This window comes from Pituophis catenifer, unplaced genomic scaffold (assembly GCF_029215685.1).
Source record: "Pituophis catenifer annectens isolate HBS135680 unplaced genomic scaffold, rPitCat1.0.hap2 SCAF_10, whole genome shotgun sequence".
Taxonomy (NCBI): domain Eukaryota; kingdom Metazoa; phylum Chordata; class Lepidosauria; order Squamata; family Colubridae; genus Pituophis; species Pituophis catenifer.
The window spans coordinates 20367363-20381914 of NW_027256890.1; the positions used below are offsets into that span (position 1 = coordinate 20367363).

Below are 14552 nucleotides of genomic sequence, written 5' to 3' on the forward strand. Positions count from 1 at the left end.
TGCGGTAAAAAGATGTGATTGCCCAGGAGGGTCAACTGGAAGTCCAGTCACCATCCACCAAGTTCCCCCAGATGAGTCCGAGTGAGACAGGCGTAGCAATCGAATAGGCCATTTCTTGCATTCTTGACTTGAGCATCCCAAACTGAGGTAGAAGGTGGTGAGGAATTATAGACGCTGAACCAGGCTGGTGTTCAGTGAAGGTGCTGGCCTAGAAACCAGGAGACTGGGAGTTGTAGTGCTACCTTGGCGTGAAAACCGGCTGGCTGACTTTGGACCAATCACCAGGAGACTGGGAGTTCTAGTCCCACCTTAGGCACAAAAGCCACTTGGGTGACTTTGGGCCAATCACCAGGAGACTGGGAGTTCTAGTGCTACCTTGGCGTGAAAACCGGCTGGCTGACTTTGGGCCAATCACCAGGAGACTGGGAATTCTAGTCCTGCCTTGGCATGTAAGCTGATTGGGCGACTTTGGGCCAATCACCAGGAGCCTGGGAGTTCTAGTCCCACCTTAGGCACAAAAGCCACTTGGGTGACTTTGGGCCGATCACCAGGAGTTTGGGAGTTTTAGTCCCACCTTAAACATTAAAGTCACCTGGGTGATTTTCGGCCAATCACCCGGAGATAGTGAGTAAATTCTAGTCCCGCTTTAGGCATGAAAGCACGCTGGATGATTTTGGGCCAGTCCTTCTCACGCTCAGCCCCAACCCACCTCACAGGAAAAACAATCACCAGGAGCCTGGGAGTTCTAGTGCTACCTTGGCGTGAAAGCCGGCTGGGTGACTTTGGGCCAATCACCAGGAGACTGGGAGTTCTAGTCCTGCCTTGGCATGTAAGCTGACTGGGCGACTTTACAGGAGGAGGAGGAGGAGGAGGAGGAGGAGGAGGAGGAGGAGGAGGAGGAGGAGGAGGGAGCATTTAGCTTACGATCCCTGTCCCCCTGAGCGACTTCTCAAGTAACGAAGGCGGGGTAAATATCTCTTATAAAGAGAAAATAATGAGTTGGCGCTCCAGAGGGGAGGCTTTTTCCTGCCCAACGGGCCTGGAGAAGTGGCACGGGAAGGGAAGGAATAAAAGAAACGCAGGGCGAAGGAACAGATGGTTCCAATTGCTGGGGGGGGGGGGCGGGAGGGGGAAGGGGAGAAGGAAGGCAAGAGAGGACAGCTTTACCGAAAGGCGATCCATTTTCCTCTGACTCACCCCTTAAATGCGCCAGCGGAGAGGCGGTGATTCAGAGATGGCACTCGGCGGAGGCCCTGGAGGAGGCCCGAAAGAAAGCACACACGTCTCTGTTTTCTTTCTAATTAGTGCTGTTTTTCATCAAATCCGCTTCACTCACGCTAATGGAATTCCGCAGGAAATTCCCAGGACTCTAACTAAACCAAGGCAACCTGTTTTCTCTATTCCCTTCCCCCTTCCTTCCACCCCCCCCCCCCATTTGACCCAATGGGGATATTCACGGTCTGCAATAACGGAGCAGGGGTGCATGTGCGTATGAGAGAGAGGGGGGGGGGGGAGAGCGTGGGAGATATTTAATTTATTTGCACAGCCGTCCTTCGTGCACGAGCCTGGATCTAGCCACAAGGAGGAATGAACGAAGGCTGCAAGCAAGGAATGCTAGCTGGGTTTCCATTTTTTATTCTTTATTAAAAAAAAAAAAGGGCGTCATCCTAACTGGAGCGAGGCTGGCCAATTCCACAGAGGTGGCTGTAGGACAAAAAAAAAAAAAAATGAGAGAAAGGAAAGAGCCAGCCCTTGGCACGCAGAGATTTATGACAACACATCAAGGCATCGTTGTGAAAAGTTATAGCACCCCTCCCACCCCCCAATAAATCTGGCCAGCCTTTTTTCTAATGGAAACGTGAGCAAAAAAGGGGTCAGAAAGGGATCCGTGGATCTAATGAGTAGACCCACTGAGGCATGGCTCTAGTGGCCAAATGGCCTGCATTTTAATCATCATCATCATCATCATCATCATCATCATCATCATCATCATCATCATCTCAGTTGACTGAGTTTCATGTTTAATGAATAAAGTAAATAAATAATAATAATAATAATAATAATAATAATAATAATAATAATAATAATAAAGGGCTACCCCGCTATTTAGAAATTCTAAATTTGCCGGACTTGAACATTTTGACTCTACAAAAAACCACCTTACTCGGAACAGCTGACATCCTCCGAAGATACCTTAACAGTTCCTAGGTCCTTGGTTAGGACTCGAGCTGCTGAGCTATTAACCAGCCTCAAAGGCTGTGAATCTCACTAAAGATTAACCAATAAATAATAATAATAATAATAATAATAATAATAATAATAATAATAATAATAATAATACCAGGAGATGCCAGAGTCGAAGAAAAAGAACTAGAAAAAAACCAAGAAATATCGCGACCATCGGAACATCGTATATTTGAAGAAGGTACTTGGTAGATACCTAGGATGCTGGCAGCAACCCATATCAACCATCAGTACCAGTCAATGGTATTTGTGATGCATTTTTGAATGTTCAGTTGACTGAGTTTCATGTTTAATGAATAAAGTAAATAATAATAATAATAATAATACTACGCCAGAGTCGAAGAAACAGAACTGGAAAAAAATCACGAAATATTGCAACCTGGCCATCGAAACTACACAGCTATGGATGAAACATTTAACCGTGATACCCATTGTCATCGGGGCACTTGGTACCATGTCCAAGAATTTTACAAAACGCATCAAGAAATTGCAGCTTCCTGCAATAACACCAGCAGAACTGGAAAAAACTGCTCCATTCCATTCCATTCCATTCCATTCCAAATCCTATTCTATTCTATTCTATTCTATTCTATTCTATTCTATTCTATTCTATTCTATTCTATTCTATTATTCTATTCCATTCCATTCCATTCCATTCCATTCCATTCCATTCCATTCCATTCGGAACATCATATATTTTAAGAAGATACTTGGTGGATACTTAGGATGCTGGCAGCAACCCGCATCAACCATCAGTACCAGTCAATGGTATTTGTGATGCATTTTTAAATGTTCAGTTGACTGAGTTTCATGTTTAACGAATAAAAATTAATAACAACAACAACAACTAAAGTAGCTCAGCCTGCCAAACCAGAAAGTTCTCTGGAAAATAAAATAAAATAATTAAAAAAAAAATAATAACCAGCAAAGGAAGAGATGGTAAGATTGCAAAGCTGAATGACTCAACTGCCAAGGAAACTGGGGTCAATTTTTTTTTTAGGTGCCATTAAAACGCTCAGCCGCCAAGATTTGATCCCTCAACAGCCAAGACAGGAAGCGCCCTTCTCCTCCTTCAACCGAACGTGCCAGCACGGTGACTGAGCCTTGTGGGACGGGCCCACCGAAGAAGAGGCACGCTAGAGAAGAAGGGGGCTAAGGTGCCAATCTTTTTATGCTAGTGCGGAGAAGAGCAAGGAAGACGATTAGGGGGCTAAAACGCATCAAAAACGGCTGCAGGAATTGGGGAAGAGGACTGGGGGACGACGACACATGATAGCAGTGTTATAACATCTGAGGGGATGCCCCCAAAGAGGGGGGGGGGAAATCAACCTGTTTTCCAAAGCACCCCAACGCAGGAGAGAAGCAACCTAGAATTAAGGAAATTTCCTATCGGTGAGAACGAGTTGCCTCTAGAAGTTGTGGGTGCTTCAGCACTGGTTTTGAAGACGTGATTGCACAACCATTTGTCTAGAATGGGAGAGGATCTCCTGCTGAGCAGGGGCTCTTCCTTCCCTTTTCCTTCCTTTTCTTTCTTTCCTCCCTCCCTCCCTTCCCTTTCTGTCTTTCCTCTGTCCCTTTCCTTCCTTCCCTTTCTTTTTCTTTCCTTTTTTCTTTCCTCCCTTCCCTTCCTTTATTCCCTTCTTTTCCCTTTCCTTCCTTCCCTTCCCCTTCCTTCCTTCCCTCCCTTCCCCTTCCTTCCTTCCCTTTCTGTCTTTCCTGTCCCTTTCCTTCCTTCTTTCCCTTTATTTCTTTTCTCCCTTCCCTTCCTTTCCTCCCTTCCCTTCTTTTCCCTTTCCTTCCACTTCCTTCCTTCCTTCCTTCCTTCCTTCCTCATCACTGGGTTTTGAAGAAGAGATTGGACAACCATTTGTCCAATCTCTTGAGGGCCTCTTGAGCAGGGGCCCTTCCTTCCTTCCCTTCTCTTCTTTTCCCTTTCCTTCCTTCCTTTCCTTTCTTTCTTCCCTCCCCTTTTCCTTCCTTCCTTCCCTTCCTGTTCTTTCCCTTCCGTCCTTCCTCTTCCGTCCTTCCCTCCCTCCCTCCTCCGCAAACCTCAGTCCCTTCCAGCACTGATGATATTATCTAGTTTGGTCATGAAACAACTGAGCTCAAAGAGCACCAAGGACCCTCTCAGTTCAATCCCAACCGACCGACAATTCTGGGAAAAGCCACCTAACTCCAAGAAATCCATTCAGAAAGTGGGCTCTTATTCCACTTCTTCAAGGCAGGGGTGGGAAAAGCGGTCGCTTACCTGAAACCCCCTGCACGACCTTCTCGATCGGAGGCAAGGTCTCCTTCCGGAGGGGTCGGCCGAGCGATCCTTCTTGGGGGCTGAAAAGTCCAGAGCCCTCGGACAGTTTCTTACGGCCGCCGGCCGAACCCATGGAGCGGCAACTGCCTATTGCACTGGTAAACAGATTGGTGTGTTCATCGCTACTGGCCGGCTCGGAACTCGGAGTGAACCTCCCCAGCGGGAGGTTGGGAGGAGAATCGGAGCAGTCTATCTGCAAAGGGGTCTGTAATCCCAAAGTCCGGGGCCCGTTTTCGGCAGTCTCCCGCCGGGACCACTGCTCCTCTCGCCCCAGAAGCCCCTTGGGGGGTGAGAGGTGCGGGCAAGTCATGTGGCAGCGATGTTTCTCCTTATGCTTGTACCTCTCGCCCACGGCTTCCTTGCCGAACCGGTAGCGCTTCAGGGACTCCAAGACCGTCCGCGAAGAAGAGCCGGCGGGCGCCAAGGACTCGAGGGAGACCGGCGACTGCTCCGAGGAGCGGTGTTCCCGGTGTTTGTGACGGTGACGGTGTTTGTGCTCCAGCATCCAGCTGTAGGCCATCTCGGGCGGGACGCTGGGGTGGTAGGTGCTCATGGAGAGAAGCGGGGCCCGGCTGGCGGTCAGGAAAGCCTCCTGGCGCAACAGCTTGTGTTTCTTCTTGTGGTACTTGGCGGGGTTGAGGAGCAGGTGGCCGGCGTGCATGTAAGAGGGGGGAGGAAGCGGGGGTGGTGAACGAAGGGGAGGGGGGAGGAGGGTAAAGGGTGGGGGGGGTAGCGTCCGTAATAGCCCAGGCCGATGGGTGCCGCCAGGGGCGAAGGAGAATAAGGCATGCCGTAGGAAGGGTAGAATCCGGTACCGGAAAGCGGGAAACTGAGACCGTGCATGAAGGGCATCTCAGCCATGGCTTCCCGCATTTTGGGAGGGCGCCCCCGCTTTTTCTTCAAATCCGGCTTGCGGATGTAGTGCAAAGGGTCCAGGGAGAAGCTGGGGTGGCTGTAGATGCTGTTGAAGTTGATACGGAAGATGGTGGGCAACAGGTCCCGGGGGATGAAATGGTGGCTGCGGTGCGTGATGCGGATTTCGCTCAGCCGGCTGATCAGCTCCTCCAGCTCTGCCAGGAAATCGGGGTCCTGCCTGCCCCGCAGCTGCGGGAACTTCTTCTTCCGCTTGCGCTTGGGCCGCTTCAGTTTGTCGTAGGCCAGGTAGTCGTGGCCGCGGCGCTTGCACTTATGCTTGTGTTTCTCCTTCAGGCTGCTCAGAACGGCCGAGGCCTCGGGGGCCACCAGAGAGACGTGTTCGAAGGAGTGCCGGCGCTTTTTCGGCCCACAGAACTTCTCCGCCCGGTCCGACGTACTGTTGTTATCGGTGCCGATGCCGCTGTCGCTGGGCACGGTCTCGTCGCTGTGGGACTCGCTGATGGGGGACGGGGTGGCTTCCTTCAGGGAGCCCAACTCGCTCATGTGGGAAGGGGAGTTGGGGAGCAGTGTAGGGGGAGAGAGCCTCCTCCTGGCCCGCGAGGCCTTCCTCATCGCCAAGGTCTGAACCACGCTCCCTTGTCGGCTGTGCAGGTGGAAACAGGGCACCGAGTTGGGCTCCACAAAGCTCATGTCGCTGCTGATGGGGCTCTGTCCTCCGCTGGTGCCCGACGACTGTGAGCAAACGGGGGACGGAAGAACCTCGGGGTTGCCACTGGGGCCAGATGGGAGCAAGGGGGCGCCTGTTTGTCCCAGCATCCCTCCGCTGGCCTGTTGGCTTGATTTCTCCAGGACGGCAAAACTCGAACCAGCCGCCAGAAGGCTGGTCAAGCTGGCTTTGGGCTTCCTGCCCCGTCTCTTTCCTATGTAGATAGTTCCTTTCTTGCTGACGTTGATCTGCTGGCCCAGTTTGGTGCTGAAGGTGGCCGCCAAGCTGGAGACGCTAGTGTGGGCTTTGGATTGGACTTTCCCCTTACTGGACTCCGTCGAGGAAGAGGAGAGGATTTGGTTCAGGATCTTCTTCCTCTTGAGGGTCTTCATCTTGTTGATTTTCCGAATGATGGTTTTCACCAGCTGACCGTTGCTACGTTTGACTTCCTTGTGCTCTGGTTCGCCTTCTGGATCGCTGGCGCTGCCGGCGCTCGAGTCTCCGTTGTCTTCGGTGTTGCTGAGCTGGCTGCGGCTTTCGAAAAAGTCCCCGCTCGGCGGTGGTAGCGGTGGTTGGTCCATGGTGTCTTCCGTCTTGTCCGCCTTTTCGGGAGTGACAAAAGGGGCGACGGAGAGGATGGGCGGCTTCATCTTGATCCCCAAGCGGATCTGCCGTTTCGGACGGCCCCGCTTCTTCGGGAAAGCTTGCCCAGCGAGGCTCTGGCGGAGGGAAGGGATCTCCACTTCTGGGTGCAAGACGGGGGGTTCCTGCTCTTCCTTGGACTGCACCGAGAAGACTTTGGAGGCGGGGATTTTCAAGGCCCGTTTGGGTGGCCCTTCCAACTGGGGCATCTCCTTGGATTTTGACCGGTTCCGTTTGGACTTGTACATGTCGGGGAACAAATCGTCCGACAGGCAGCTCACGGACGTTGGCATGTGGGTGCTGTAGAACTTCCCTGATTCCTTCTCCACGCTGCCCAGCAGAGAGAGGGACTGCAGGCTGCTGCTTTTGCTCAGCTTGGGCAAATGGCGTTTCAGGAAGTCGTGTTCGGCGAAGGCGGGCGGGGGGCCCGTGCTTTCAAAGAGCTTGGCCTGGTCCAGGCTGCTGCTGCTGCTGCTGGACAGTGGGCCACAAGAGACATTTTTTAAAAGCTCGGGCCTCTCTAACTCGAGCTCTTTGGGAGACCGGCAGGCTTTCGTCCAACGGGGTTTCCTCCCTTTCCGTTTCTTGAAGGCCTTGCCCTGGGAATCGGCGCTACTGCTCCCCCTCAGGATCTCCAGGCCTTGCCTCGGTTTCCCTAAGGAGCTCATGGACCCCATCTTTAGAAAGGGCTTGTTGTTGAACAAGCTGGAGAAGCTGACCACCGAAGGGGCGATGGAAGCATGGAGGTTGCTTTCGCTGACCAGGCTGGCTTTCTTGCCTGAGGCTAGACCCAGTTTCGATTCCTCCGTGCAGACTGAATTGGGATTGCTCAACTCTCGAACGACCCCTTTGCTGGTCGCGTACAAGCCGGGATTCCCCGGCCTGTTCATACCAGAGCGGGCGCCGTCGGAGGCAGATGGTGTCTTGCTGCTCTGTTCGGACAGGCTGTCTAAGAGATCCGGCATGTGGTTTGAATGTAACGGGTTGGAAGGGACCTGAGATAGTGCCATTGGGGGGCTATGGGTTAGAGTAGCGACCGAGGCAGTTGGCGAAGGGGAGGGAAGGCCCCCCTCCCCTACAGCACTAAACGGAGACTTGGCGGTCGAGATCTCTGAAGCGCCTCCGGCGGTCCTAAATTCAGGAGAAGTGCAATACACCGGGAGATGTTTCTCTTGCTTTGAGGATTCGGATGGGCCCCTTTCGCTGGGGGAGATCTCCTGCTGACTGCAGGCCCCGTCTTTGCCTCCGCTGGAAACTTCTCGTTGGGACGGCAACTTTTCCGGGAGGCTGTCTTTGCTTTGTCTCACCAGGTGCTTTTCAAATGGTTTACTGCCCCCAGCCCCGTCCTTCAGAAGCCCAGCGGGCACGTGGCTTTCCAGAGGGGCCGAGCTGCTGCCACAACACCGCTTGTAGGGCTCTGCCGGAAGGTTAGCGGTGTCGGCTTTCAGCACCCCCAAGTCTTTGCTGGCTAAGCCCACCAAATTGGGGCTCCCCATCGATTTCTTCCCAGAGTCCTTCGAAGTCAGAGAGGCGAGAATGCCCACCCCCATGTGTTTCTTGCCGGACTCTTTTGCCATCAACCCAATTAGGGGACCGGCTGCTGATGGCTTCTTTCCGGACTCTTTGTTAATCGATCCGCTCGAGGTCCCAAAACTCTGCGGCTTCTTCGCCGAGTCCTTGCTGACCGATCCGACCGGACCATCGGACCCCAGGTGTCTCTTTGCAACGTCCTTATTAAATAATCCAACCGTGTTTCCAGGTAACGGAAGCTTCTTCAGTGAGTCTTTATGAATCAATCCGGGCGGACTGACCATGCTGAGGGATTTTTTCCCGGGATCCCTGTTGACCAATCCGATGGGACTGCTGGTCCCCATCTGCAGCCTTTTGCCACAGTCTTTGCTGGCCATTCCAGATGGTGCCATGCTTGTCACAAGCAGTGGTTTCTTTCCGCCTTCCTTGCTGACCAGTCCGACCGGAGAGCTAAGAACGGATGGCCTTTTCTCATAGTCTTTGTTGGTGAGCCCAGACATGCTTGGACAGGACCCTGGCTGTTTTTTGCTCCCGTTTTCCTTGCTAATTAAACCCCCGGAACTGCCTCCAGCTCCTGGTGCTTTCTTGGCAAACTCCTTGTTGCCCAAGTCGAGGCTGAGGGAGCTACCTGAAATTGGTTTCTTCAGGAAGTCCTTGGTCGCAGTAGCCGCAGTGGCCCCAGCCGTCGGCAGCTTCTTTCCGGAATCCTTAGCAAATCCGGACACGACCGTCATGGGCAGCTTCTTCTGCTTTGGTTTGGAAGACTTTGCCGGAGGGCAGGTTGAGATCAGCTGGGCCAGTTTCTCCGTTACCGTCGGGGGTCCGTTGACCTGGGCTCTCTCTTTCAAGTCGGGATCGCGGCCGCCGATGGGAGCGGAGAATGCTGATTTCACGTACTCCAGCCCTTCTGAACGCAGCGGGGAAAGCTTCTTCAAAGCTGGGCTGCTGGCTCTGGCTCTGCTCTCAGCAAGCAAGCTTTCCACCGTTGCTGGGCCAGCCTCTCCGCTTTTCTTGTACAGCTTCGAGGGGTCCTACAAAATAAAATAAAAAAAATACTTTAAAGCATCCATGCTGTGGAGAAAAGTGTACTTGTTATCAAAACTGAATAATACTGCAGACTGGAAAATCCCGGTATGCCGGGATTAGATTTTTTTTAGAAAAAACATATTCACAAACCACATTATTGACAATGTGAACCCAAGTCTTGCTCACAAATATTTTAAGACTGAACAGCGTGGACAAGATAAAGAGGGGAGGGGGGAACACCCAACAAAGTCCGGTTGCCTTTTGAAAAAGCACCTTTGAGGTAACCATGACCTGGATGACTGACAATCTCCGCGGACACAGGGACTGAAAGCAAAGGGGGAAAAAAGACTCACGGTGACAGAAGATAAGTTTTTTATTTTTTAAGACAAAAACTTTAAGCTCACCCCGTTATGCAGCACTAGGGATCCGAACCACTGAACTGTCGACCTTTCGATCGACAAGCTCAGCGTCTTAGCCACTGAGCCACCACGTCCCTTTGGATTCCTTACTACTTTGAAGGAAAAACAAGGAGGAGGGCGATCGTATGCCCTCAACTTGCAAAACTAGTTGCTGGATGGGGCTATAAGGAATTTGGAAAAGGAGATACTTGAAAATTTTCTCCCCAATGCTTAGGTTTTCTCCTTCTTTCCAAAGATCTCTTCCTATTTAAAAACACATCTATACGTCCAATTCCTGACTGAAAGGAATTCCCTCATTTATCCCAGGTTGCTAATTAATATTTCATTCGTAGGTCCTTGAGCATGCTGGGGGATTTCCAGAACAGAAGGGAAAAAAGAAAAAAGAAAGAAAGACCTGACTATTTAACTAGAGACATAATTTAGTGTAGGCAAGGAGGCATAATTAGGGGAGGAAAGGAAGCCCATAAAACACACACACACACACACACACGCTTACTGGAGCCGTGCCATAAATGCTCTACAATGAGCTACAAGGCTTAATCTCACATGCTGGTAGAAAGATGAAGCAAAATGGAGCAAGTAAACTGACTAAAGAACCATAGCTAGCTAGGTAGATGGGGGAGAGAGAGAGAGAGAGGAAGGGAGGGAGGGAGAGAGAGAGAGAGAGAGAGAAGGAGAGGGAGAGAAAGAGACAGAGAGAGAGAGAAAAAGACAGAAGGAGAGGGAGAGAAAGAGACAGAGACAGAGAGAGAGAAAGAGAAAGAAAGAGACGGAGAGAGAGTGAAAGAGACAGAGAGAGAGAGAAAAAAAAAGAGACAGAGGGGGAGAGGGAGAGAGAGAGAGAGAGAGAGAGAGAGAAAGAGACAGACAGAGATGGAGAGAGAGAGAGAAAGAGACAGAGGGGGAGAGAGAGGGAGAGAGAGAAAGAGAGAGAGAGAGACAGAGATGGGCTAGGCTAGGGAATCAAAACAAGTGGCTAGCAGAGGAAGTTTGTTTTTTATTTACTCAAAATATTTATTTCTCAAAAGCCTTACAACAAATGATAAAGCAATCAGTTGCAACCGCAGAGAACATAAGCAAACAACCAGCGCAGAAACCAAAATAACATCTTGGAGAAAGAAACGTGTTTTCAACAGATGCCTACCAAATGTGTGAAGACACCTAAAGGTCTGAGAGGTACAGGTAGTCCTGGACTTACAACAGTTCATTTAGTGACTGTCCAAAGTTACAATGGCACTGGGAAAAAAAAGGGACTTATGGCCATTTTTCCACAGTTACGGCCTGTGCAGCATTCCCCACGATCCTGTGATCAGACTTCAGGTGCTTGGTAACTGACTCATACTTACGACGGTTGCAGTGTCCCGGAGGTCACATGATCCCCTTCTGCGACCTTCTGACAAGCAAAGTCAGAAGCCAGGCTCGCTTAACAACCAGGTTACTAACTGGCTAGCAACTGCGGTGCTTCCCTTAACAACAGTGGCAAGGAAGGTCGTAAAATGGGGCCAAACTCACTTAACAAACTTCTTGCTTAACAATAGACGTTTTGGGCTCAATTGTGGTCGTAAGTCAAGGACTAGAACAGGGGTCTGCAACCTTAAACACTCAAAGAGCCATTTGGACCCGTTTCCCACAGAAAAGAAAACACCGGGAGCCACAAAACCCTTCCCCGTGCCTGACTTATTTCTTGAGCGGCCACAAAACTAGCATAGGTAGTTGAATTAAACATTTCTTCTCTTGGATTTATCCATGGTTGGCCTACCGGGGGTTGAAAAGCTCAATAAATCGTGTGCCAGAGGGTGTCACACATTGGCGGTCGTGACGCATATTTTGAGTGACAAGGAGCCGCAGCAGAGGGGGGAAAGAGCCACATGCGGCTCCAGAGCCGCAGGTTGCTGACCCCTGGACTAGAAAGTTCTGAATTTGGAGACAAGAGAAAAAGGGCTTTTTTGTGTTAGCTACGCACCTCACTTCTAAAAAGGTAAGCCACTCTGGAAAGCCGGTCCCAGATACAAGATATAACAGTGCCTTGATAGTACAGGGGTTTAGTGCACCCTGTTATTAACACAGCTGCCTGCAATTTCTGCTGGTTCGAATCTCTCCAAGGCTCAAGGTTGACTCAGCCTTCCATCCTTTCTAAGGTAGGTGAAATGAGGACCCAGTTTGTGGGGGCAATAAGCTGACTTTGTATAAAATATACAAAAGGATGAAGGCTATTGCTTAACGCATTGTAAGCCGCCCTGAGTCTCCGGAGAAGGGCGGCATATAAATCAAATTAAAAAAAAAACAAAAAAAAAACAGTGTGATGGCCTTTGTGATTTTGTTTTATTCTGATTTTTCTAGAAAAGGTCAAGGGTAGGAGAAAGGACAGACACCCAGCTCAAAATGCCAAATGCACGATCTGATTTTTTTTTTAATTTTTTTTTTTAAAAAAAACCCACATACATATTGTTTGCAAAAGGAGACCTAAACGGATAATCCAAACAATCATATCGACGCTTCAGAAAATGTTTCAAAGGAAGAAAACCAAGCAATAATAAGCAAACAGGAAATAAAACAAACCAAAAAAAAAAAAAAAAAACGGCCACACCACGAGAATGTGACCGCCTGCTTTAGGTTAAAAAACACAGATGTGGGAACTGAACCCACAACAACAAGCGGTTTGAAGGGAAATTAAGAAAAAGAAAAAGGCAAAACAAAACAATCACTTGGGTTTTAGGTCGATCTATTGATATTTGTGGGGTTTAAAATATTTTAATATTTTAAAAGATGGGTGATTGGGGTAGACAGGCAGTCATCTTGGGAATCCCCTAGGTAGCCTAACGAAAAGGAAGGACTAAGGGGAAACATGATAGCAGGGTTCCAATATTTGGGGGGGAGAGGGGGCTGCCCCAAAGAAGAGGGGGTCGGCCTATTCTCCAAAGCCCCTGAAGGCAGCGGATGGAAACTAACCAAGGAGAGAAGCAACCTGGGACTAAGGAGAAATTTCCTGACAGTGAGAACAATTAACCAGTGGAACTGCTTGCCACCAGAAGTTTGTGGGTGCTCCAACCCTGGAGGTTTCCAAGAAAAGATTGCACCACCATTTGTTTGGGATGATACAGATAAGTCCTTGATTTACGACCACAATAGAGCCCAAAATTTCTGTGCTAAGCGAGACGGTTGCTAAGTATGTTTTGACCCAGGTTTGCAACCTTCTCTTGTTAAAGAGAATCAAGCTGTAGTTGTTAAGCGAATCTGGCTTGCCTGTTGACTGGGCTGGTCAGAAGGTCACATGCCCCGGCACACTGGGCCGTCGTAAGTATGTATCGATGGCCAAGCGTCTGAATTTTGATCGCGTGACTGTGGGGATGCTGCAACGGTCGTCAGTGCGATCACTTTCTTCAGTGATGTAGTCACTTCCAACGGTCACTGAATGAACTGTTTTAAATCGAGGATTACCCGAATAAGGAATCCTGGCACTGGCAGAGGGTTGGACTAGAAGACCTCCAAGGTCCCCTTCCTTTCCAAATCAGAAACATTTACCTGCAAGCTGGACAGGCCTCTCTTGAGTTCCAGCACGTAAGGAGGGGGACAGAGTCCCACACCAGCTCAAGAACGGCAGCTACTATTTAGAGCAGGAAAGGCAACTTCAGGAAATCTAGATAGCTACGTTTAGATAAAGGTAAAGGTTCCCCTCGCACATATGTGCTAGTTGTTCCTGACTCTAGGGGGCGCTGCTCATCTCCATTTCAAAGCCAAAGAGCCAGACGTCTCCGTGGTCCTGTGGCCGGGATGACTCAACGCCAAAGGCGCACGGAAAACATTGTTCCCTTCCCACCAAAGGTGGTCCCTATTTTTCTACTTGCATTTTTTACCTGCTTTCGAACTGCTAGGTTGGCAGAAGCCGGGACAAGTCATGGGAGCTCACCCCGTTACGCGGCACGTGGGATTCGAACGTTCTCGGCGTCTTAGCCACTGAGATCTAAATATCAAGTGTTTCAAGCCTCACATCTCTCATTCCAGATCTTGCTTACCAGCCACAGGTGACCTGACTGCCCCAACCTTCAAAAGAGCTTTCAATTGCATTGCAATCTTTGCATTACAACAGGCCCACAGAGATAAGCCTTTCTGGAAACACCTGTTTTTGTTTTTTTTTTCCTTGAGAAAGCACCAGCTTTTCAAGAGGCACCCTTCAAACAAGGGGTGGGGAAGGAGGGGTGGGTGGGCTGTCAAAAGGCGCCCCGCAGCTTCATCACATCACACCATTTCCCTCCCCAAGCCCCCAAAGGAGTGGAGTGTTCTGGCCTCTTCTTGAAGCTTCCTTTCTCGTCTCGCTCAAAAATCCCAGAGAGGCTCCGTTGCAAAACTCTAGGCCCCGCTGTGACAGACAAGAGGTAAGATGCCTCGCTCGGTTGTTTACTTTGAAAGCTTTTGGCACCGGAGAGGTTTTGTAGCAGGGGAGAAGGAAAGAAAGAGAGGGAGGGAAGGAAGGAGGTGAGACTGGCATCCAGCCGAGCTTGGCGTGGTGGCAGCTGCTCCCCGGTGCAAATTTTCATCAGAAACCTACAAGGGCTGTGATGCTACTTGCTTTGCCTCAAGGAGAAGGAGCCAGCAGTTGAAGAGGCAGCGGCAGGCTGTGGCACCGGAGCCGTGAGCGTTCCCAAAATAGGCACCCTGGCGTGCTCCGGGGGCTCCCTTACATGGCCGAAGGAACACGTTTCAAGCTGGACTTCCTGGCCTGGTCCAGCGAGGTGTCCTCTCAAGGGTCAAAACAGGACTCTGATGGCACTACAGAGCTGGTTTGGTGGGTTTTTTAAATAAT

The 14552-nt window shown here is 50.3% G+C and overlaps 1 protein-coding gene across 1 annotated transcript in view; it reads right to left on the reverse strand.

Annotated features, from left to right (window-relative positions):
- ASH1L (ASH1 like histone lysine methyltransferase) overlaps positions 1-14552 on the reverse strand; it is a 67559-nt gene that overhangs the window by 37725 nt on the left and 15282 nt on the right. The window contains 3 exon segments of the mRNA XM_070951365.1: positions 4493-5234; positions 5236-5280; positions 5282-9337. Of these exon segments, the coding sequence (XP_070807466.1) occupies positions 4493-5234; positions 5236-5280; positions 5282-9337 (4843 nt within the window).